Source organism: Protopterus annectens, chromosome 5.part0 (assembly GCF_019279795.1).
Source record: "Protopterus annectens isolate FY-2018-M chromosome 5.part0, PAN1.0, whole genome shotgun sequence".
Taxonomy (NCBI): Eukaryota; Metazoa; Chordata; order Ceratodontiformes; family Protopteridae; genus Protopterus; species Protopterus annectens.
The window spans coordinates 657,295,760-657,321,852 of NC_056735.1; the positions used below are offsets into that span (position 1 = coordinate 657,295,760).

Here is a 26,093-nt window from a genome sequence, read left to right on the forward strand (position 1 = left end):
TGCTTTTTCCAAAGTCTGTGATACAGTATCACATAACAGACCATTTCAGCAGCTGGTATCATTAGGATTTTATGAGGCCACACTACTGTGGTTCAAAAGCTACCTGACATGCAGACAATCTGTAAAATATCTCAGTACAGCTTCACCTTGTCTCAACTTCCCTACAAAAGTTTCCCAAGGTTCCATTCAAGGGCTTCTTCTCTTTACTATATTTGTAAATAATCTACATACGTCATCCAAGCAGGCAAAACTCATACAAAATGCCGATGACTCTACACTAATATGTTCCCCCTAATAATAGTAACAGCCTGCAATAAATAACTCAAGAAGCCTTTAATTCCAGAAAATAATGGCTTAAAATGCCTCACTTCTGTTCAACCCAATGAAAAACAAGCTGCTACTATTCTTAGTTAAAATCGTACCGCATCCAAACTGAATTTCAAAGTTACTTTTTTGAATAATGCAGTAATTGAAGCTGTCATGCATGCAAAACTTCTAGATTTAACCATAGAAGATAACCTAAAATTCAACCTCCAAATCAAAATTCTGTCAAACCTATCAAAAGCTTGGCATGTTGTACAGAAGCAAACATTTTCTGACAAATTCTACCAAACTAACCCTGGTGAACACATACTTAGTACCTTCTCTTCTCCATGGTGCTCCTGTTTTCTCCAGCCTTCAAGCAATTGTAAGATCCAGACTTGAGCAGTACTATGGTATAATTGCTTGCTTTCCCCCAACAAATCCCATTCTACCCATCATTGCTGAGCTGTAAAAAAATGAGTTGGTTATAACTCCCCCACTATCTTAACTACACCCAGTTATTCACTACCTACAAATTCAGAAACAAGCCCCTTAGACTGCCCCTCTCTTAGCAGTGTTATACAAAGCTGTCATCGCACCCGCTTTCAATGCTGTAATGACCAAAAAAATGCTTTACATCCACAAATCACATAGCACAGCCAGCCGAAGCCTGTAGTTAATGCTTGAAAACAAATACCATTATCTGTCAGAACTCCACAAATATTGTAACATTTAAGACCTCTCTAAAAGCTTTCCTAAACAACTCAAGGCTTTGTTTTTGTTGTACTCCTGGCTAACACCTTATTCCTCCCCTGCCGTTTATATGTTGTATCTCTCCTCTGATCTTTATCCCTTGACTGAACCTCCACTTGTTCTCTTTGACCCTCCACCCCACCCCTCACCTATTTTCTCCAACTCCCTTCTATTGTTTTCCTCATATTAAACCTATCTCCTTTACCATCTCTCAAATCTAGCCTAACCCACTCCTCCTCCTCTACTCCCCAAAGCTATTGATTTGTTTTTCTCCCAACTTAGCATTTCCAGATATATTATAATGTTTTTGTTTACTTAATACAGTTTTTTTTAAAATCTTATCTCTTTTCAAGTACTTTTATTCAAGGGTATGTGTCATTGCAATTGTTCTACTGTCTTAAATTACCTATATTTTAAGTACTGTATTTTTACACTATATTTATACTAATGTTTCCAATTGCATTGTATAATTGAATTCTGTATTTTAATATTTAAAACTGCTTACAATGTTGTATTATAAAAGTTTTTCTCCTCAGGCCTTTGATTTGCCAAGTCGGACTTCCCTGGTCAACGAATATCTATAAATAAAATAAAGAAAAATAGCTGTGGTGAGTAAGTTTCCTTTTGTAATATAGCCTGCATAGTTTGATATTATTTGCTATAATGAACTGATACAGATTCAGTGCTGGTGTGCTTTTAGCTTACATGTAATGCATAGAGCACCGAGGTTTTGCTCTGATATCAGGAAAAAGATAACTTTGTTAACCACTTCCCTAGCACAAGACCCAGTTGGAACAATTGTTAAGCACCTCCCCAGGTACTGTTATGATTGGGTATCATGCTAGGGGCTAACAGCAAACATTGCCAGCCGGCAAAGAACAGACATAGAATGCAAAATGGCTTCATGTCTGCCCTGCTGTCCATTCTTTCTACTGTCTCTGAGTTTCTCTCCTATTTTAGCTCTTTCTCTCATAAATTTTCATTTTCTGGTAAATCATTGAGGTTACAGTAACTCAGTAATTCCGGACATTAGTGTTTGATACTTATTGCTTTAGAAGATGCACATTGGCACAAAATCTGTTTTATATTAACTTTTTAAGTGAGTAGGAACAATATTTAAAAAAAAAAAAAAACCTCTGATTTTCATCCTTTGTTCCCCCATTATTTTTGATTTGTTCACAATTAAGCAGAAATCTGGGAGATGTGCTGCTGCTTGTTTGATAACACCAAGTGCTTTACTGGCTTTCAAAGTTGGTAAAACACTTTGTGATCATACACTTTTTTCTTTTTTTTTTTCTCTCTCTTACTGGTAGTACATAAAGTAGAGTTCCATGCACTGCAAAGAATTTTACTTACGTCACCAATCATAACCTTTTATTTGTGCGTTCTCATTTTGGGCACCAAGATTCAGTTGCTTGGTATCCATATCTCGAACACATAATAAGCAGGTCATTATCAGAATCTTGATTATAATCATCTGTGTTGTACCTGTTAAATGTCATAGCCCTCTTTTGACATTTTTAGTGAAATTAATGCTGGTGAATTTAACTGTCTTTTATATTATGTGCTCAAATTGGATTTTGTTAGCTCTTGCCTGGTGTCCAGCTGTATTTTCCTTGACAAACTCTCAGTTACCTCCAAACAAGTAGCCTTTTGGCTAGTGATATTCACTTAACAGAGGACGAACGGAAATATTTCTGTCAAGAAATCCTTAATTATGCTAACAAACAAACTGACAGCCAAGGTAAGAGCGAGAAACATTCATATTAACACTTTTTTAATTTGCTGTCATCATTATTGTCTTCCAAAAACAGAGTATGTTTGTTTTTAGTTAGCAAAATATTCTTAAAATGATTTGACTAAGGAAAATTAGTCCTGTTTCATGAGCTAAAACATTTTAGTAACAATTCAGATTTTTTTTTAGCATAGACAGTGTTAACAATCACCACTGCTGTCTTCAAGAAATGGATATGTCAGATATCAGGTTAATTGTCTGTTGTCTGAAACGCTTAAATCAATACTCTCTCTCTCTCTTTTTCTTTGCAGTAATCAGATGATATAAAGTTAGATTAAATATTATTCTGCATTACTTGTTTTCACGAGCAGTCTTTTATTTTACAGTTTCTCCTTCTCTAGAGTCTTCATGGGGGTTATTCATTAATTATTATCTATTGGCTGAAATTGTGAAAAAACAGCAAAACTGGATCTTCTTTTTTGGAGAAGCACTGTAATGATAAATACTAATAACATTTGGGTTTACTCACCTTTTGTTTTCCCTGTGGTCTGTTTAAGGTAATTACTGCATCTGTAAAATAATTTCTACAGGATCTTTCAAAAGTACCTGTATTTTGTGCTCTTTTGTTTTTTGTAAGGTTGAAACACTGAAAACAGATTGCCTCCCAGTTACATAATGGTGATATTTTATGAACAGTATAACAACCTCAGAAGATGGAAAGTCATTTCATTCTGAAAACTGATGTAATATATGTGTGTATATCATTAACAGTATTGGTACCTTTAACCTTTGAGTACTTTTTATGCATTATGTTACCTTTGTTTCTGTGCAGTACAAAAGTAAAAGTCGATGTCTCTGGTGGGAAACACTTTATAATCTGGAAATACTGAAATGTCAAATTTCAGTATATGAAGACTATAAAGTAAAAGTTTTGAAATAGCGAAAGTGCATAATCGCAAATTCGAATATCTCGAATTCATGGTTATGGCTTTATGCTACGTAATGTCCAGGGTTGTATGTGGATGGTGTGCTGTGTATGGATTTAGGTGTAATGTCAGGTAAGTGAGTGTTTTGTAAGGGTTTTGGGTGGGAGTTTGAGTGTATGTGAGTGTGCTGGTATGTGTGCGTGTGTGTGTGACTGTAGAATGTGTATGTATGTTTGCTTTTGTTTGCTGTTTGTGTGATCTCGGAGTTAGTATATATATTAGGGGAGTGTGGGGGGGTTTGCAGCCTCCCCCCCCACATGGGGGGGTGCAGTGGGGCTTGACCCCCTGCTTATTTGTGATGTATGTTTGTGGATGTGTTGTTTTGTTTGTTTATTTATTTTGTGTTGTGGGTGTTGTGCTATATATGTGGTCTGGTGTGTGCTGTGTGTTCGGTGTTGTAAATTTTGTGGTTTTGGGCTTTCGGTGTTGTGTGGATTCAATTTCATGGTCTCAAAAAACTGAAATTCAAGATTTCACTTTTGAGATTATGAAGTGAATCCCTCTGGTGGCATAGAGGAATAAAGCCCTAACTATGGCCCAGATAACCTGGGTTTATTTAGTGGCACAGGCAACAGATGGAGTGGCAGGGAAGGGATGGGCATGCTCATCCTGGGTAAGAGGGCTGTTGTTGATATATTGTCTAAGGAAAGGCATGGTCATAAGAGAGGCATTGCCTTTGTTTCCAATCAACAAGCATGAGGGTAATGAAAGGGAGTGAGTGGGGCATAAAACAATAAAACAAAACAAAAAAAAACACAAACACAAGTACAGACTAGCAGAGTGTCCAGGATTGCATTATGATCTATAACTGGCCCCAGCAATACCAGAGTAAGTCTAGGAGCTAGGAGGATGGCTGGTATACCTGGCATGGTCATGGGGCACTGGGGGATGGTAAACATAAGGTCCAAGGAAAAAAAAAAGAGCTGAAAGTAAAAGTTGGTACAGCTAACAGCATGTTGTCTTGTCTCTTGTCTCATTACTTTTATTTGTTAATACCAGTTGTTACACCCTGGACAGGTTCCAGAAACTTAATTTCTTCAAAGAAGCCTTTATTTAGGAAATATCAGAATACAAAAAGATCAGGCAAAACAAATTTCACACACTTTATGGAACCTCTGTGTTCCACAAAATAATTGAGGATTCAAGGTATCTGCCAGGTTCCTGAACACTCCTCTTAGTTTATCACACTGTAGACACTTCATTAGGCCAAGTATTTTCTGGTTCCTGCATCAGTTAAACATTTGTTGTAGTCATTTGGCAAGTACTGACTTTTTTTTTTTACTATTTCAGTTAATTTTGTCTTGCATTGGCCTAGAATCAGATTTGGATATTTTTACAGAAAAAGACAGTAGAACTAAGCTCATTTTCTCAAATTGGACCAGGATGTATTTCCCCCCGAAAATCAGGTCTTCTTTTAGCCAGTCATAAATCTGACTGCTCCAAATGAAGTTTGTAAAGGTACTAAAATACAGAGCAATTTACATCCCCACTGGTTTTGCCAAAAATTCCTCAGAAAGAATAGGTGATTTAAAGTGGACATGAAAAATGTCCATATGTATATTTCCATCCTGTCATGTGACAGGAAATTCCTCATACTTGGTGTATTGTCAGTATTTCTATTTTGCAGCTCTTCCTTTTCTCCTAGCAAGTATTCTGAGAACATTCACAAAGTGCACTGTTCATGTATTTGCGTATGCATTTCAAAGGTGAATTCATATGTTTTCATTGTCTCAGTACCTCATTGGCTGCCTGTTGATCCCAGAATTTCTTCAGCTACCTGAATACAACTGGAAGCTGGTTTTGGATTCTAGACATGACTGAATTGGTGAAAGGTTCCAGGTGACCCATTACTAAACCATTTTTCCAGCGCATGATCATAGGCCTATTGCATTATGAGATATTTTTGTCTTAAGGGAAAGGACAAGACATTATTTACTTCATTAAGTTTACAGCATCTCAGGGCACAGGGCACTTTGGTGCGCGACCTCATGTTTAAAGTGTATTGTCAATATTTCATAATGGAGTGTGGCAACATCTTACCCCTAAAGGAGATGTTACTAAATCTTCTTATGGTGGTGCAACTCACTCAAGTTGTCAAGGAAAGACATCTTAACTTTCTTCACCAAGATTATTGCTTCAGATGTTTCAGCCTGTACTTTGGTAGCCCGTTTCCAGTCTGTGTCAGATGTTCATCATTCCTGCTGCCTCAGTGGCATTTTGGGTTATCTGCCAAGGTTACCCAGTACTGGTCACTTTTCACAGGCTCAGACTCCCCTCCCTCTCTTTTCCTGTGACAGCTGATTGGTAGGGCATATCATGAGAGGGAAGCCTTCAGCTGTCACAGGAAAAGTGTTCAGTCTTTTTCTGCCATCCAAAGAAGCAAGTCCTGTGACTCTTCACAAGATCCAGTGCAGATTTGTATGGCTTACTGCTCAGGAATGTTAGTTCCATTTGCGTACTACCTTCCTCTTATTTTAGTATTAGATTTTTTATTTTCTTTCTATTTTTATGTTTTTTTAAACATTTATTTTAATATTTTATTCTTGTCAGTGTTTACAATAATTCCTTTTGGAATTTCTTTTTGTAGCAGTGTGTGGTTTGTGTCTTTAACAAATTCTTGTTTTTAATGTTTCTGTGAAAACTTCCAGTCTTTCTGTCAGAAGTGCAGTGTGTATGTGTGCTGTTAGACACTAGGGGCTGTCTTGTGTAGTCAGAAGTGCAAATTCGTTATACCTGTCTTTACCATTGACAGGAAAATATTGCTGAAGTTTTTTCAGCATTTGTACTAAATGTATGGCTCTGCTTTTTGTCGATTATGATTTTTACCATTTGTGACGACCCACCAGTGGATCAGTAATCAAGGAGCCTCAATCTTCACAACTGGCAACAGTGGATGATGTGTAGTGGGAGACCGACAAGTACACACACAGTATTTCCAGATGTGGGTCTCTGCATCAAGTGCAAGTTCCCTTAAGAGCACACAGAGACCACAGTCAGTCTGGGGCTGGTTTCTCTCTCTCTCTCCAGATCCTCAGTAAAACTCTCCACTGGCACAGCCATAGAGTTGAGATCTCAGCTGAGTGGACAAGCCAAGACCTCCAGCACCCTGTCTGTCCAACTAGTGCTTTGTGTCTCTGCCCCAAGTAGCTGACACACACACGCACACACACCTGAGAAAGGCTGGCATAGGTTTACTAGCTATGTTCCCTTTTTCCCAGACTGTAAGGTAGTTATCACTGCCACCAGCCAACTCCTTATCAGCTACTTTAAGGCCCTTAAAGGGTGCCCAGTCTTGCTATGTAATCTTAATCTTAATACAGGTGGTAGTTTGACCAAGAGCAAGGCTATTAGGAGTAGCCCACACAGTGTCACTGAGTAAATATGCAAATACCCTCAAAACTTAAATATCTCTAGACAGATCAGCCAGAATGACAGGTTTAAGTATATTTAATAATACTAAAAGAACAAGAAAATACTCGGTATAAATTCACAGTGACATCAAAGTTCAAAATCACAGGAAATGTTTAAGACAACATTGCAGGACAGTCTCAAATAAATAAAGAAAAATATGTAAACTAAGCTTTTCTATACTCCTGACTATATTTAAGAGAATTATAATATTCCCTGGTAACTTACTTCATCAGAGTAAAGCAGATGTGGTAAATGGATCTTCTAGTTGTTGTCTGGTCCAAGATAGAATGCAGACTGCACTCTCTCTCTCTCTGAGAGTTCTCAAATTAATATCTCGAATATTAACTGCTGGGATAGCTTGCAGAATGACATCCTTTCTTGTCATGTGACTCTGTCCCAGGTAAACCCCTCACTGCTGGAATCTGGTAGTATTTAGCATCTACCTGTGAAAATACATAGACCTCAGATCTTTGGCAGATCAGAAGTCAAAACAATTGCATTCCTTCATACCTTCAGAGGTAGTAATTAGTTCACTTTGAAGACAATACAGAAAGCTTCTCAGCACAGACAGTGTCTCTGGTCTAGCCTATAAAGTAATTTAATTTCAGCTATTTTTCTGAAGTTAACCTACTGTAGTCCAGTTTCCACTGGTAAAATGTATACATTTAAACAGTTACATTTCTGTTCTATTCCAGTAGGGCACACTGTGGTTACATTTTAAACACAAGCACTTTATAAAATACCTTTTTAACACACACACCTGCACACACAAGTTTTGATATACAGATGACATACAGTTCTAATACATTTGTAATGCAAGTGTCTTATATAGATCATGTTGATATTCACAAATGACATATAATGATTTACAAAATTCCAGATAGCTGTGTTGGCAGCATCTCTCTGTGTCACACCATGAATAGAATTATTTGAATGTACTGTGAAAATGTAAGCCTCTCTGACAAGAAAATATAAGTTTACTTGCTATTCAACATTATTTTATGGCACTTTAATGTGATTGAAATATATTGAGCTATTTTTCACAGTGGTTTAGCTTATTGGTTACATTGGTGTTTAGACTTTGTATACTGGAAATTCTTCAACTTCTGTCAGTTGCAAAATAAAGGACAGTTTGGCAGAGTTTAGTTGTGTGGGAACATACTTATTACTAGAAACTTTAAGTGCTTGTTATAATACATTATCCTCTGCTGTTAGTTTATTGTTCTGGCTGGTGTTTTCTTCCATGAATTGATCGATCCTAACTCTGTACCCCCCAGTCAAATCCAGTTTGGCCTAAAAAGAAATAACAAAACAAAAATATGCCTCAGCCTACAGCTAGTGATTCTGTCAGGGCCATTGCTGAGACCTCAGACCACTTATGATTTGCCTCATCTCCCTTTAGCATTGCCTTGGAATGGGGGTTTAGGCACATAGGACTCTTCCAGTACCTGGTGCAGGTATGGGAGAGCCAAACCCTTTAGGTGCAAGAGTAATCTATGGTAAGAGACTTCTTACCAGATGTAATACTATACTCTTTCCCGCAGATATTTTATGTATTAGTGAAGTTCATAAGAAAAAGAAACACAAGCTTCATCATATAGCTGATAATAAGATTATAGGTGTTTAAAAGGTTGATATGGATTCCTTGACTGAGTGTTATGTAAACAGCTAATTTTGGGGGCTGTGTTCCCATACATGTCTCTAGTGATAGTTTGGCTAGAAACCTTTCTGTTGTGTTAGATAATGACGAGGAATCTGATGAGGACAATAGTTTCCTAGGTGACAATGAGTCCAGTAACTCTGATTTTTCAGAAGGAGAACCTGAGCACTTTTCCTCCGATGATTGTTAGATGTACTCATGTTTTTGCTTGGGAGTTGTCGGAAAGTACTCCGGAGCCGGGCAGGGTATATAGCCTTATAGAGGATAAATGGCTCAATTCTAGTACTATCCCCCCTCCTTACCAGTCTTGGAAAATGTTCATCAAGCTCCCTGCAGGACACCAATATCTATTCCATCAGTCAGTCCCTAAAAAGGCTCAGAGAAAATATAGGGTCTCCTTGGATAATGATAATCTCTCTTTCTCATTTGACTGCTGACTAAGCTGCTGTCTCCCCAGCTGGCTGCTCAGACAAAAAGTCATTGTCTTTATCTAATCCAGCAGATTTTCTGGCAAAAGGAAGTCTCTTTCTAGTTTTCTAATCTTTAGAATATTAAATTATCAGTGTAAATTTATTTTATAGTGGGCATACATTTGGATGATTTTGCTGCAGCCTTAACTGCAGAGTAAAAGCCTTATTTAAATGAAATTGTTTCTAATCTGACTCAGTTTTGCAAGTATACTTTGAGAGTTGTACTTGAATATTCAAATATACAGTCTCAAAAATGGTGCTTCCTCTGTTGTATTAAAACTGTATGCTTGGTTACATAGGTTAGAACTTCTCTGATGATTTAAAAGCTGAAATTATGAATGCATCTTTATGTTCTGAATTGGTATTTGGGCCCTCTGTTACACAGACTCTGAAACAGTGGGATGATAGAGGCAAATTAATGCATGGGGTATCTAGGATGTTTCATGTACCTAAGTTTTCCCCAAACAATACGTCTTCCTTCAAGGAGCAGAACAAAAAAAAATCCCAGCCAAACAAAAGTTGGGATTCTAAACAGAAATGGTAGGAGGGGAAGTCTCCAAACCCAAACAAGATGGATTCCTTTCTGAAGAAGAGTCAAGTGTTTGAAAGGAATGATTCTGCCAAGTCAAAGAGCACCCCTACCCCCCCCTTCCCTTTCTCCTTCCTCCAGGCTCACTCTCGACTTGGCAGTCTGGCTGCAAGTAGTCTCAGACAGTTTGGTTCTGTTAATAATTCAAAGAGGCTACAATTGGTAGTGGCTAAAAAATCTTCCCCCATACCCACCAGCCAAGACAGAGCTGTTTTCTTATGTGCTCCATCACGTGATAGAAGCAGGAGTCATAGAACCATTGGGTGAATACACAAAGGCAAAGAATTTTACTGCAGAATCTGTTTGGTACCAAAAAAGGAGTACTTCTGGAGACCAGTCCTAGGTTTCTCCTTTCTAAACATCTTTGTAAAAGTTCCAGTATTCAAAATGCTTACCTCACAATTGGTCCTAGCATTGCTTCCAAGCCACTGTTTTCAAGTGACTCTAGATCTCAATGACGCCTATCGTCATATTCCTATTGCTCCCAGTTTTAGGAAATTTTTAAGATTTGCTGCATCTGGCCTACATTATCAGTTTTCTGCATTACCGGTTGGTCTATCTACTGCAGCTTATGTGTTTATAAAATGTCTAGCCCCAGTAGTTGCTTATTTGCAGAACCCTAGACATCCACATTTTTCCATATTTAGACAGCTTGCTGATTTGAGCAGATTATGTTATTAGGTGCTTGAAGTCCTTAGACAAGGTTGCAGCCCTCCTTTCACACCTGGGCTTCAAATTGAACAATCTAAGGTCCTTGCACACACCCCCTTCCAGTGAATTGTTTTTCTGGGGTGTTTGATAGACACAGTAAAAAGGATAGCCTTCCTGCCAGAAACAAAGTTCAAACTTGTCAGGGCATTTTCTTGGATTTCTCTCTTCCAGACATAGCCTCAACCAGAGAGTTTCTCAAAATTCCTGGCCTCATGACATCAGTGATCCTAAAGGTATCACAATCCATAGTACAAAAGAGAAAAATTCAGTGGTAATTGAAGAATTGTTGGACCTAGCCCCTTCATCCCTTGGAATTACAGGTACCGGTACTGGGATTTGTGAAACAGGAATTGCAGTGATGAAGGGGTCGACTGTGGCTGAATTCAGGACTCCCTTTCTGTCTTCAGTCCTCAGTCCAGTCTGTCCAGATGAACTCTTCAGATTTTGCGTTGCGGGGATGCAGAGTCCTCAGGACACTGCAAAGCATGTAAACATTAAAGAAATGTTAGCAGTGATTCAGACCTTAAAAGTTCTTCATCACTTATCATCTCCTGGCGGTCTTTTATTAGTCTCAGACAACACCACAGTCATGTGATACCTAAACAAACATGGGGGTACAAGGTCATACCCTCTTTGATTGTTACAGCATTTTGCGACTGTTTAAGCATTATACATTATGTTAAAACACAAACAAGAAGCTAAGAGGTCTCATTAAATCCAAAAGGCCAATTATGAGGTCAGGATAGCATCTCCAGCTAAGGACAATCTCAAGGCTTTCTTCAGCTATGTCAAGAACCTTAAAGGTGACACTAAGCAATGTACCGAACTGGAGGTAAATGGCATCACCTTCACTGACCAGGACAACATAGCAAATCTTCTGGCTGATGAATTTAGCTCTGGCTTCACTCCCTTAGCTACCCTCTGGGAAATCCCTTCTAGCATATCCCTCCCAACTGTCAGCAGGGAGTAGGTCCTCGCGGTGCTTGGTAAGGCCAAAAACATTACTTCATTGGGCCCTGACAGTATCCTCATTTGTTGCCTAAATAGTCTAAAACATGACCTTTCAGTACTACTTGACACTACAGTCGCAAGCAGGTTGCATACCAAGTGAATGGAGGACCATAATGATCATTTCTCTTCAAAAGGGTGGACCATCAACCAACCCCAGGAACTAAAAACCCGTCAGTCTGACAAGTGTAATATGCAAAGCCACAGAATAAATTATAATGGAAATTATCAACATAAACATTGACAATGTGTAGACACTGAACCCATCCCAATTCAGCTTTAAGGAAAGGTCTTGCCTACTTAACCTGGTAGACTTCTTTGAGAGAGTCATCAGGGTGGTGGATGAGTAAAAAACAGTGCATACCACCTACCTTGTCTTGCCAAGGTATTTGATACAATACCCCACTTAAATAGTGTTGAAATATTCTCCAAACTAGGTATAAAATTCCTACTTAACTTGCTGGATTGCCGGCTGGTTGATGGATAGAACCCAAGAAGGCGAGACCACCTCCATGAAGAAACCAGTCACCAGTGGAGTTCCTCAAGGCTATGGGCTGGGCCTGCTGCTGTTTGGCATGTACTCATTAGAAGTCAAGACTAATTTGAAGGGCCTCTGGCCCACCAAGTTCACAGATGACTGTAAATTAGGAGCTGTCATAGATTCTTCCCATGACACTGACATCCTGAAAGAGGGTCTAATAGACAAACGACTGATGCCAAAGCCATGGATTAAAACTTAGTGCTAGGAAATGCATTATAGTACCATTAGGAAAATTGTCCAGTTGTCTACCCAAGTTAATTACTCCATCGATAAAATGCTCATAAGGGTTGACCCAGTAGTTGGGGATCTGAGAACAAATGTAGATGGTAATCTGCCTTTCAAGCAATATGTAGCCAAAATAGTAAGAAAATCAATCTTTGTCGCCTAACTTATAAGCAAGGTATGGCATCCAGGTCCAAGAAAGCTATAGTACCACTATGCTCAGCCTTTGTGTGGCTCATCATTGAATACAGTGCCCCCTTTGGCATGTACCTAACCAGAAACTTGCAATAGTTAGAATGCTGACAAAGGATCCTCACCAGGAGAATCTGGGGTATGAATGCCCTGTCCTACACAGATCATCTTACGGCCCTTTCACTGTACTCGGTCTCCTATAAGTTACTGAGAAGCAATCTATGCCTGGCATAGAAGCCATCCTGAGATCCATGTCTGATGGAGCTGTTGCACATCCCCAAAACAAACAGCACCTGAAACACTTGAATTTTGCTTGCAAAATAAATATAATATGCTGGAGAGACAGATATATGTCTCAAAGGTTTCCCACAGTGTGGAATAGGCTTGGCTCCCCATCCATGTAAAGCAAAGTTCATCCCTGACCCTGTTCAAACAAAACCATGATTATTGGATGATAAATTGCAGATTCATCCCTGGTCTGGCCCCATGTCTCTGGACATAAGTTGACAGTAAGTAAAATAATCCCCAACTAACATATCCCCCTCCTCCCCGCCTAAACCTTAGCTACCTCCTTACTGTCATACCCAACTTATAGATGCCCAAGGTACTCTGGAACAAAACTAGGTTGAGTTGTATGGCTAGACTTATAAGGACCCAGGTGGTTGTTAGCCTGGTATAAACCTATGAACTGCGAAAGATGGACTAAGCAGATCCTGGAGAGATTCTCATGAGTGGAAGTTCCATGTAGAGATCTTCCAGGACTTGATCCAGTTGTGGGGAACACCACAAGTAGATTAGTTAACCTCCTTTCCAAATAGGTAACTGAAAAAAAGTCTGTTCAAGACATCCTTGCAGCTGTTTGGAAGACTGATGCTTTAACATTCCCGTGGTTGAGAAAGTTCTTTTATGCATTTCCACCTTTTCCAATGATTCCCAATCTACTTTTAAAGATTCAGAAAGAATTTTGAAAGCAAAGTTGTTTCTCCCTTTTAATGGAATTGGCCAATTACTATAAGCTTCTTCACACTCCAGATGTGCTCACATAGTGTCATAGATGATTGGTGTACCACAACTTAGAGCAATTGCTACTAACAGCCTGAATAACTCTTGATACCTTTTAGGCACTTTTTCCATTAGGTGTGCATCAGATATAGAAGGAGGCAAGAAAATTAGCAACTAGAAAATCTTAGGTTTACAAGTGGAAGATGTTTTCTAGGTGATGCCTAACCTGTATCAGAGGACTGGTGTGGTGTTTACCCCACTGGTTTTAAAATATTTTGTGTGGGCTACTCAACCATGGCTTATCATATGCATCTATCTTGATGTATCTTGCAGCCATCACAGCTTGTCTGTCCAGGAAACCTTCTCTTTTGTTTCTTTTTGTGGTCAAGCAGTTTATGTAAAGTGTAGCACTCGAGATCCCCTCAAAAATTAATTCCTCGTTTTTGGGCTCTCAACTTTGTACTTGAAAATTTGACCTTATCTCCCTTTGAATCTGCCTTTCATGCTGTTTTTAGATTCTTCACTTGAAAAATTGTTTTGTTTATTGATCTGACATCTGCAAGGTGAGTCTCTGAGCTGCAAGCTCTCATGGTAGACCAACCTTGTCTGATTTTCAACAAGGACAGGGTTGTTTTATGCAGTAATGCTTCTTTTATACCAAAAGTTCAATTTGCCCTTTATCAGGCTATCAGTCTTTCAGTTTTCTTTCCATTACCTAAAAACAAGGAAGAAAAAATTCTGCATACCTTGGATATGCACAGGCAGGCAGCTCTGGTACTACCTTGACAGAACTAAGCCCTTCAGAAAAGTTTAACAGCTGAGTATTTGTTATTCTGGGGCTATGAGCAGTCAGCCTGTCCCTAAGGAAGCGGCCGCTTGTAGGGTATCCTCTGCTATTTTTTTTGTTATTCCCACCATGGTAACTATTTTCCAGGCAAGGTTATGGCACATTTCACCAGAACCTTATCCTCTTCAGTGGTACATTGGAAAGGAGTGGGCTGTAGAAGGATTCAAGAGTAAGCAGCCTGGTCCTCTGTTCATACCTTTACAAAGCACTACAAATTGGATTCCTTCTCAAATTCCATAGCAGGCATTGTGAGGACCATTCTTGGGGGTTCTTGAATCCATATCCTTCTTCCTCCCAGGTAGGGCAGGCTTTGAGAATCTACATATATGCTGCTGAGACAGTGTGAATGATGAACATAATACAGTTGTGCAAGTCCTAATTACCTGTAACAGTAGATGTTAGAATTTCATTTCCTCATTGGCAGCACCGCCACCCCTTATTTTGTATATATTTCAATGGTATCTAGCCTTGTTGTGTTGTTAGTTGGCTTTGGTTATTTGTGTTGTTGTTTTATGGCTGCATGTTGGTTGGTTTCAGGCAGATGTTCTTCGTGTTTCACTGTTGCAGTCATCACATTTGGGTTATCCCTGCCAGGGTAGCCCTCAGTCGGTTCGAATACCAGAGGCTTAGGTATTTCTGCGTCAGTTGCTGTTGCTTCGGGACTGATGTCAGGTCATCAGTAGTATAAAGTAAGGCAGCCGATGCTATTACATTAGTCTTTCTTGCAGAGGAGCCCGAAACAGAAGCAGTTCGCACAATTGCCATTCGGCCGCTACCTGAGTTTTCATTTCCGTGTTGAAGTCTTCTAAAGCTAAGTACCCCGTTGGGGATCCTTTTTTCTTGCTCTAGCCGATGTCAGAAAAAGTTAACAAATGTCTCGCCTGTGGAAAGCAAATACCACACCAAGACTTTCATTCTTACTGCGTCACTTGTTTAGGCCAAGACCACGACGTCCCCTGATGTCCAGAACTATAAGTCATCGAGCCCTTATTGTAGGTAGATATTTTTGCTCTCAGTCCTCGATTTCCGATATGGCTTCGGTAAGCCATCAGACAGCAGATCTTCCGAAAAAATGTAAGGTTAAAGACAGAGACAGACTGCACAGGTCCAAACCTTCAGACGACTTTTCCGTTAAGCTAGTCGTCAGTTCTTGGGTCCTCAGTGAGGTGCTTTTGCAGCCCCTGATGCCCGCTTCTGTGGATTCGCAGGCCACTACTGAGGCCCTTTCAGAGTCCAGTATGCCGCAAAACTCTTCATCGACTAAGGATCCTGCAGTTGTCTCTACCATGGATGGGTCCGGAGCCGCTGAGCAGGCACCAGCTTCCCAGGACGTACTTTGCACTACCGATTCTCTACAGAAACCGACGACTTTCATGTCTACTGTTCTTTCAAAAACTACAGAATTTCTAAGGCCCAGGGTATGAACCACACCCAAGAAACCGACGTCTCCATCTCAGGCACCTACTTCCTTGCCTCAGTCTCAAATGCTTAAAATGACGAAGCCCTTGTAATGTTGATCAGGGGAAGCCAAGCTACCCCTGCCAAAAGAAAAAGAGATTTGTCCCAAGTAGTCTTATCTGAACAGGAGTCCGATGACTCTGATGCCTCTGAATATGAAGACATGCAACCCCTTTCTGCTTATGAAGATTCTGATGCAGAGGAATCCATTCCTTCAGCCTCTCCACCCGAAGAATTTTCCTTTGGGGAAACCCTTCATACTTTAAGGGAGTATTTCCAATGGGAATGTCAGGACTACCCTCAGCTCAAAAAGAGACTCAGGGAATTTTTAGATCTTCCACAGGAAAGACCCTTGGCCATTCCTCCTGTCCTGGATGTTGTGGATGCTGTTTTCATGGAATCTATTTGACACCTGACACCCTTCCTCTTGCTCCCAGGAAATCTGACAGGTATTATGGAGTCCCTGACTCTCACAAATTTCTTTTCAGAAATCCTCCTGCTGACCCTGTGGTTATCTCCCAAGGGCCAAAAGGAATTAAAGCAACTTCTGCTAAGAATCCCACCCCCTCAGATAGGGATTCCAGAGCATTAGACAGATGGGGTAAAAAAAAGTATACACCTCTGCTACTCTTGCTATTGGAGCACTAAATTATCAGTTCCATATGCTAAAATTTCAGCAGCATACCATGGAACTCCTCAAACAAAAAATATCAACTTTTCATGCTTGTGCAGGAAATAAAGAGCTGCAAGACTTTATGCACTCTGCAAGTCACGTAACTAAGCACACCTTACACTGTGGTTTTGATGCCCTAGAAGCATCTTGCAAGGCAGCTGTCACCGGTTCTGTCCTTAGAAGGCATGCTTGGCTTAAAAAACAGCCCTTGCCAGACCATATCAATTCTAAACTATTGGATGCACTCTTGCACAAAGACAACTTATTTGGCACCAAGGCAGAGGAGGTCTTAAAAAGATGGAAAAAAGCTAAATCTATGCAGACAGTTAAGGATTCCCTGCAGGACCAGCCACCCAGGTTCACTAGGCATTGCCCCTCCAAGCACTGGTCCTTTCCTGCCCCCTCGGGGTCAGTTTAGCCCAGACCCCGGGGAAGTAGACCCCCCCCCAGACAACAGCCACATGGAATGCAGAGATCAAAGCAATGGAGTACTTCCACGTCTAAACCAGGGAGTGCAAAGCCACCCTCTCATGATAAGAACTCAAAATAACTCTCCACTTCCACCCCCTCCCTCTGCCCACCTACACCTGCCCCTGGGAGGAAAACTCTCCTTCCACGCAAGCACCTGGCCCACATATTACCAACGACCACTGGTTCCTCAACATAGTGTCGCAGGGATACAAATTCTTTCCACACTGTACCAACCCCAAAAGGGTTCCCAGATCTACCTCCAAATCATTGGGCAGAGGCCAAAAAGCAAGTCCTTTCCCTGCTCTCCATGAGGACAAAACAGCCCGTTCCTGCAGAACAGATAGGTCAAGGTTTCTACTCCAGGCTTTTTCTGGTACCCAGAGATGAGAGCACCCGGCACCCCAGCTTCAATTTATCCATTCTAAACACCTTCCTGATGATACCAAAATTAAAAATGCTCATCCTCCAGCAACTACTACCTATAATCTCCAAGGATGCTTGGCTAGCCACCCTAGACCTAAAAGAGGCCTGTCTACACATCCCAGTCAGGGAAGCATGCAAAAAATATCTACATTTTAGGGCAGGATCTCCACACTTTCAGTTCTCTGCGCTTCCCTTTGCCTTATCTACTGCTCCCACAGTTTTCACAATATGCCTGGCCCCCGCCATTGCTTTTTGCAGCAAAGAAATATTCAAATTTACCCATAGTTAGACAACTGCCTAATTCAGGCAGACAGTCAGGAAAAGCTGCTCAAGCACCTGACCTTGTAAAGGACCTACAGACCTCCCCAGGGTACACTATCAATGAAAAGAAATCCAAACTAGTACCCACCCAAAAAATTATATTCCTGGGAGCAAGCCTGGGCACAGCATCCCAGATGGCATTCCTTACACCAGAAAAGCAAACTTACCTGACAGTCTATTTCTCTCAGCTAGCCACGAGACCCCAGTTATCCGCAAGGAAAATCCTGCAAGCTCTGGGGTTTATGGCTTCTTGCATTCTACACATTCCATATGCCAGACTGCATATGAGGAAACTTCAGTGGTACATAAAAAGCCTTTAGTGTCGACACTGTCAAGACCTGGAAACTCTTATACCAATGATACCTTGTCTAAGGAAAGATTTCCTTTGGTGGGCAGAAGCATGCCACCACAACAAGGGACTACCCTTCTCACCACCCCACACCGCCCAGACCCTCACCACAGATGCATCAAACTATGCCTGGAGTGCACACCTGAATGGCAGGTGCATACAGGGCCAATGGAGCCCGCATCAAATACATCTGCACATCAACCAAAAAGAGATGTTAGCTGTCCAGCACGCATTGACAACTTTCAGATCCCCTTCTCTCCCCAGGGGCTCTACTGATCAAAACAGACAACACCAAGTGATGTGGTATATCAACAAGCAGGGATGGACTCACTCCTACCCTCTATGCAGGCTCTCCATGACCATTTGGCACACAGCCTCAGCCATGCAACTACACATGTTAGCACAATTCCTGCCAGGCTCTCTAAACTCTCTGGCAGACAACTTAAGCAGAAATCTTCTGGACCCACTCAAGTGGCAGCTAAACCAAAGAACCTTCACCCTTGTAACTCAGAAGTAATGCACCCCGAAGGTCATCCTCTTTGCTTCCCGCTCAATCACAAGCTCAGCAAGTTCTGCACCAGGGAGCCTCACTGCAGGGCCTGGAAAGTGGATGCTCTATCCTTCCAGTGGGTCAACCTCTCTGTCTATGCATTTCCCCCACTACCTCTCATTACCAGGGTACTGTTCAAAGTAAGGGAGGAAAAACCAAGGACAATTCTGGTACCCACTGCTGTGCAGCCTGTCCCCTCTGCCACCATGGCATCTCCCTTTGATCCTAATACTCCTGACCCAGAGGGAAGGAGAATTCATGCATCCCCAATTGCAGACCCTCAATTTGGCAGCTTGGCTTATTCCCTGACCACTGTAAAAGCTGCCAATCTCAGTAAACAGGTTCTAGATGTTGTGAGGCCAGACACCTTAGCACTAGAAAGTCTTATGCTAACAAATGGAAAAGGTTCTGCACCTGGATCTAGGCTAAACGAGCTGATACGACACAGCCCTCCCTACCTCTCATCCTGGATTACCTAGCTGACCTACTACACAGTGGTCTATCCTTTCCCTCTATTAAAGATCATGCCTCTGCTATATCTGCTCATGTCAGCACTGAGCAGCATATTTTCTCACACTCTGTCATCAAACAGTTCCTAAGAGGTGCTAGCAACTTGAGGCCACCCAGGAGAGCACCTACCCCAGCTTGGGAACTAAACTTTGTGTTTGAGATACTCGCCCTGCCCCCCTTTGAACCAGCAGCTTCAGCAGAGTTAAAGTTTCTCTCATGGAAGACAGCATTGCTTCTGGTCATCACTTCAGCAAGAAGAGTATCCAAGCTACAAGCACTAATGGCTGTAGAGCCCTTCATCATTTTCCATGTTGACAGGGTCTCCCTCAGAACTAACCCATCCTTCATGCCAAAAGTGGTGTCCAGTGTGCCTAATCAATCCATTCATTTGCCCACCTTTTTCCCTAACCCACAAAACAAGGGGGAAAGAATACTGCACTCTCTAGATGTGCACAGACAGCTCAGATTCTATCTAGACAGGACTAAATCATTCAGAAAGACTGATCAGTTGTTAGTCAGCTTTGCTGCAGGAGCAGAGGGCAAAGCCATATCCAAACAAACAATTTCCAAATGGATAGTACACTACATCCATTTCTGCTACAAGCAACATGGGAATCCTCCCCCTAAGGAGGTCAGGACTCACTCTACCTGGGCAACCTCCACCTCTACAGCTTTCCTCAGAGGAGTCCCCATCAGGGACATCCTGGAGGCTGCAACATGGACATCAGTTCATGCCTTCACCAAGCATTACCACCTACCTATCTTCTCCAAATCCAGGGCAAGCTGTACCACTGCAGTCTTGCTGGGCATCCTAGCCAGCCCCCACTCTTCTTGACTGCCTCCACCCTTTTCCTCAGCTTTGTGCATCAACCCAAATGTGATGACTGCAACATTGAAACACGAAGAACATAGTACAGTTGTGTACACTTACCATAAATGTAGATGTTCAAGTGTATTCACTGTTGCAGTCCTGGTTTCCCTCCCTCCATCCCCCTTCTCTCTCTCTCTCTCTCTCTGTCTCATTACAAGGAACTTCTTGGTATTTACTTTCTGCTGGTGGGGTTCTCCCACCATATCCTGGCTCCCACTTGGGGCTCTGGACAGGGCAAGAAAAACTGATGTAATGGCGTCGGCTGCCTTACTTTATACTACTCACGACCTGACGTCAGTCTTGAAGCGACAGCAACCAATGCAGAAATACTAAGCCTCTGCTATTCGGGCCGACTGAGGGCTACCCTGGCAGGGATAACCCAAATGTGATGACTGCAACAGTGAATGCACTCGAACATCTACATTTATGGTAAGTGTACACAACTGTACTTTCTTGCTTCTGGTCCTTGTTGATTGTTCCTACTTGGCATTAAAAGCTTGAATAACTGACTTTCTGTGGCTTCCCCCGATGAGAGGGACTTGATCAATCACCTGTCAGAGAGAGTCAGAGGAGGGGATTCTGAGCTCTGGAAAGCTGCCAGTGTGGGTTTATGTGCAGCCACAAAACCCATATGCCCCTGAGGTTACAGGTAAGTAGGACTTATGCAACTGTACTTTTCCTGCCTGCCTTATATCTTTGTTGACCCTGACTCATGGTCAGGTATCAGCTTGATGGAAGGTTGAAGTCTTACTCAATAATGAGAGAATTCTTGTTGTCATCGACCACAGTTCCAATTCAGATGTCAACTTCTGGCAGGGTTGATTCCATTTTGAATTCTAGTTGAGTTTCATCCTGACTTTGATTGTTTTCTCAACCTTAAACTTCTTTGGTCTCAGTTATTTTGACACTGGCCTGTTTTCTAGTACCCATAGATGTTTTCAGCACTACGTGCCCTTCAGCACTAATCTCAGCTAATCCAAGTTTTCTTTCTCATTTGTTCAACATTGATGTCTGTATGGTGTTTCCTAGAGCAATCTGTCCTCCTTGGCACTAACTTTGATTCTTGAGTTTGATTTCCTTAGTGTTAGCAGCAGTATTTGCTTGTTTTCCTCAGCTGAGCCATTAAGCTCGACCTAGGAAATAACTTTGTCATTTTCAGACACACATTTGTTGGTTTCATCCTCAGCTTTTGTACAAACTTGCTGTTCAGTGCTGGTATTTGAACCTCTACACTGTAGCTAAATTTGTAGGCAGAACTAAAAGGTATGCATTAGAATTAGCCTTTTCCTCTGTTCTTTTCTGTTAGCAGTAGAGGTTGGACTTTCATATGAACTGTTTTTGGGTAATACCTTTCACTTTTCTCAAGCTGCTGGTAGAACTGTGTTGTTTATTCATCTACGTAGTTGTGTATAGAAAAAAGCTCCGTAAATCAACTGTATTTATGACCAATTTTTGTGTATTTTCAAGGAATCGGTGTTAGTTATTTACATAGTTTTCTATAGAAATATTTCCCAGATATTATATCATTTCATTTCAGGCTTGTCACCTCTCCCGACATTTCTTTTTTTTTTTTTGGATGTAGACCACAGTTGTGATAAACATATATATGCTTTTAAGGACTCTATCTCCGTGCATTTATCCTAGTGTTTTTATGATTTCCAGAATGTGATGACTGGAGCAAAAGTACTGGTATTCAAGGAAATACTCATGGCTGTGGCATCTCAGAAAGAAGAGGAAACACAGGAACAGAAAAAGAATGGCAATATCTCAAAACAGCATGGGTGAAGATGATGGGACACATACATTAGGAGAGCTACTGGTGGAGTGCAGAAGTCCAGGAAGTTATCAAAGCAAAGGAAGAATGAAGAAAAGAGAAGGACAGAAAAGATGGGTCAGATTATAGAGATTAAGGAGAAATACTACTTGGCTAACAAAGGCTAAGAGAACAGTTTGCAGTGGCAAAGAATAAGGCATTAGAAACCCTTCAGGCATTTGGAAAGTGGCTTTAATAGATGGTGCAGATAAACACTGTCAGATTGGAAGAGAGTGACAGGAAGATGCAGAAGATAGTTGGCAGATGCCATTCCACAATTCATTCATTATTCTAGAGAGCATCAGGGTCAGATGGAACACTTCAAAAATCTTCAGAATAAAAAAATTACACACACAAACACACACACACACACACACACACACACACACACACTGTAATGCCACATACACAGTCTGTGATGAAACAGGAAGAAGGGTCACCCACCCTAAGAAATATGAAGTGGATTGAGGTTATAAGATATCAGGGAAAGAGGCAGACTTGGATAAAATCACAGCAGATATGATCAAGATGTTAGTTTCTTTGAGGGAGAAGTGGGTTCTGAGGGTGCTCATTGCAGTGTGGAAAGAGTGTATTACTCTAGATGACTAATGAATAAGCATTGTATGGCCGGTATCTAAGTGCACTTGCAACTGTGGCTAGTGCAAGAGTTATCAGTCTTCTGCCGTATCACATTTGTCAGTATGGTCCTTGTGTACCTTGGTGACCATTCAGCAGTAAAGCACAAAGGACATTCCAACATAAAGACCTAAAGAAACTATATCCTTTAGACCAAGGCATAATTCCTATTCAGCTATGTTCCAAGTTCAGATGTTTTCAGCAAGTTAAGTAGTATAAGAACAAGGGAACCATGTTATAAGAAAAGGCCAGTGTCAGTAAGGCCACCAGACAGTCTGGCTAATAACTATCACTAGACTGAAGGTTAACTGGACAGCAGGAGCAGTGTGTGTCTGAACCTGATTATAACAGAACATTTGCTGGAAGTACCTGTGAACTGTATTTCATGTGAAAGTTCCTGAGAAACAAATAACGTCCTCTTCTCTCCAAGTATTAATTTACAGTAAAAATCCCAATCTTGTCATTTCACCCCAAGGGGTTGAAGTCATGTACTGAGTGTCTGAGCCTTAGAGCCCATTAAAAATGGGAATAACAATTTCTACAAGAAGCATAATCCAGTGCCCTTTTATGTAGAGGATAATGCAGTAGAGTAAGAGTCAGGTCTTTTTTAAGTGTATTGTGAGATAATAAGAGCTTTTCTCTGTAAGGGAGCTCAAACAATGGAAGCTGTGGCCAACATTTACTATACCCTGTAATCAAAATAGGGGCTAGCTTGTGAGAGCAGGAGCCTGCCTGGACCACCAGTCTGCCCTCAATATTTCTGTGGGGCAACCAGAAATAGATGGAGTATCTAATCAGCATGAAAGTTAGCTTAGAGAAAAAAAAATATCGGAGAAAAGTGGCCAGTAGAATTAGTGTGGGAATGTGTGCTAACCAGATGTCTAAAAGCATAGAAAGTGTGTACTTCTAATTTTTTTCCTGATTCTTTTTTTTAACACCTTTATTAAATTATCACATAATACATAAGCAAAAATGTATTAACAGAAAATAAAACAAACCACAATCAATATTTTTTCCATTTACATACATTGCTCATCACATATATTTTCTTTCATTGTAACCATCATCAGTCAAACATTACATAAATTGCTGAATTCCTGCCTCCGCTTAAACCTCACTCCTCCTCCTGGGCATTATTCTGTATGTATTGTTTCTAAAATTTCCATTTATTTCTATGTAATTTGCTCCTTCCCTTTTCTTAAACATCCCTTATCCAGTTCTTTTTCTCTCTCCTACATTTGCTGTCTACCTGTGTTAAAATTCTATGAAGTCTGCTTGGAGTATAAAAATACGTATGCAAACACTTCCAAGCAAAGATCATTATTAACCTTCTGGACTTTGGCAAAACAATTACAAAAGAACAACAGTCTCTCTTCCCAGCCTTTTCTAACCTCCTCTGATTGATTCTTATAGTTATTATGCAGAATTGTATATGCCTTACTAATTATCTAGTTTGTAACACCAGCTTCTATTCTAGATTTAACTAAAACATTACCAGAGCAGGTCTTTTGCATAAGATTTCCCAGTCCCTTTCTCCTTACCTGTACTCTAGCAGTCCCTGGTAAGGAAGGCAGGCTCTAACCTGCAGTACAAATGTCTGCTTGGCCACATCCCTCTCTGTTACCTTTCCCTCTGTAGTTTGCTTCCCATGCCCTGGTTCCTTTGCCAGTTTTCTGTAGTAAATTCCAGCCCCTCTTACCTGCTTTCTGTACCCCTTCTTGCATTCAGGCCCATTGACAAAATTTCATTTGTCCGTTCTTATGTTGGTTTAGTTCTTGGAATACTTTCTGCTGCTTTATGAATATAATATTCTGCGTGGTTATCCTCATTAAGGATCTGCATTCAAAATCCCACACTTTTTCTTAAACTCCCCACCCCCTGCTTCATCATCATTCCTTTCCACTTTGAATTATAGCTTTCTGCTTCTGTTATGTATGTGAGCCTTAAGTGTGTAGCTCTAAAATATTCCTTCAAATCAGGTAATCCTGCACTTCCTTGCTCCATTGGAAGGATCAGTTTATCTCACTTAACTCTTGCCCTACTCTCCTCCCAGAAAAATTCCTTCAACTCTTATTATTATCCACACTTTCTCTCATTGATAAAAATATGGCTGACCCATATAAAAAAACTAAAGTGACTAAAACATTTTCACTGCTTGTTTCTTACTATCCATACCCATAAACAACAGCTTCAGGTTTCTTGGCTTTTGTATTCTGTTTTGTTTAGTCTCTTCCCACATATGCTTAGCTGCCATAAAAGAAGTCTTTAATCCATGCTTTTAAACACTTCGTCTTATTATGTCCCTGTAAATAAGGGTATTGCTGAATCAATTCATGTGTGGGTACATAATTTGTGGCCATGGCCTTCATTTTATCTTCATTGATTTTGTATCCCAAAAAGACATGAAACTGTCTCAAAATGTTCCACAACAGTGAGATATCCTTTTCTAAATTTATCAGGTACAAAATAATAGCATCTGCAAGTAAAGCCAACTTTTCTTTATTACCATACCAATTATATCTTTGCATTTCAGATTCCTTTATTTCCGTTGCCAATTCTATATCAAATAGCATTGGGGAAAAAGTATACGCCTGGCTGGTTCCTCTTTTCAAACACAAGTTATCAAAGAGGAATCATCCCACTTTAATTCTTGTAACCTTATTATTGTTTCAGACTTTCCACTGTGTGATTCCTTAAACCTCTTGTATTAGAGGCAACATGGGATATATGCAAATATCCCAAACACTTGATGTCCTTAAAGGGTCATTTGCATGTATCGCATGTTATTTATTTATTTATTGACATTTGTTGACCGGGAAAGTCCACTGGGTCCAGAACTCATTTTCAGTGGAGGCCCAGGAAGAAAAGATCCAATTACACATCTAAAAGTATACAAGGTATAATTATTACAGCTACATTCAAAGTTTCAGCACACCATTTTTTTACAGTTCTGTGGCCTATAAGATTTTCCAAAGATTAATATGGTATACACATCCATAAAGTATACAAGACAATGTTATGTATACAGAAGCATATAAAGTTTCAATACAAATTCATCAAGAAATAAAGTTTCTTCACAGTTTTGTAACCTAGCTGATTTTCTAACGATTAAGGATACAGTGTGCAAAGATTTGCATAACTTATTTAGGGTTGATATTGAGCATATTTTAGTTGCACAAATTATGGTGCATGTCAACACATGGCCCTTTATGGTAGATAATGAGAATGAGTAAAACATATAATTAAGATCATATTCACAGGAAAAGATTTTATTGACATTGATAGGAGATGTACTATTTTGATGTGATGGACATAGCTTAAGGTAGTCTACAGTTTTATAAGCAGAGGCATATTGATTTATTAAGGAAAATTATGTTTTAATGTGAATTTAAAGATTTTAAAGAATCCAGTTGTGTGATAGAGAGAGGTAGGGTGTTCCTCTAATGCAAGAGGTTTAAGCAATCACACAGTGGAAAGTCTAGCCTTGCTAGATTTTTCTTTTGGTTTTTACTGATTGTTTTTTCTGCGTGACCTTTTTACTCATTGTTTTAGTTTATTATTGTTTCAGAGAATACAAATGCTTCCATT

General features: G+C 40.4%; 1 protein-coding gene across 2 annotated transcripts in view; it reads left to right on the forward strand.

Moving 5' to 3' along the window:
* TRAPPC10 (trafficking protein particle complex subunit 10) overlaps nucleotides 1–26,093 on the forward strand; it is a 2,525,275-nt gene that overhangs the window by 1,730,956 nt on the left and 768,226 nt on the right. For both annotated transcript variants that reach the window (XM_044072500.1, XM_044072501.1), the window contains exon 13: nucleotides 2,688–2,800. In XM_044072500.1, the coding sequence (XP_043928435.1) occupies nucleotides 2,688–2,800 (113 nt within the window). The remainder of the gene's footprint in view (nucleotides 1–2,687; nucleotides 2,801–26,093) is intronic.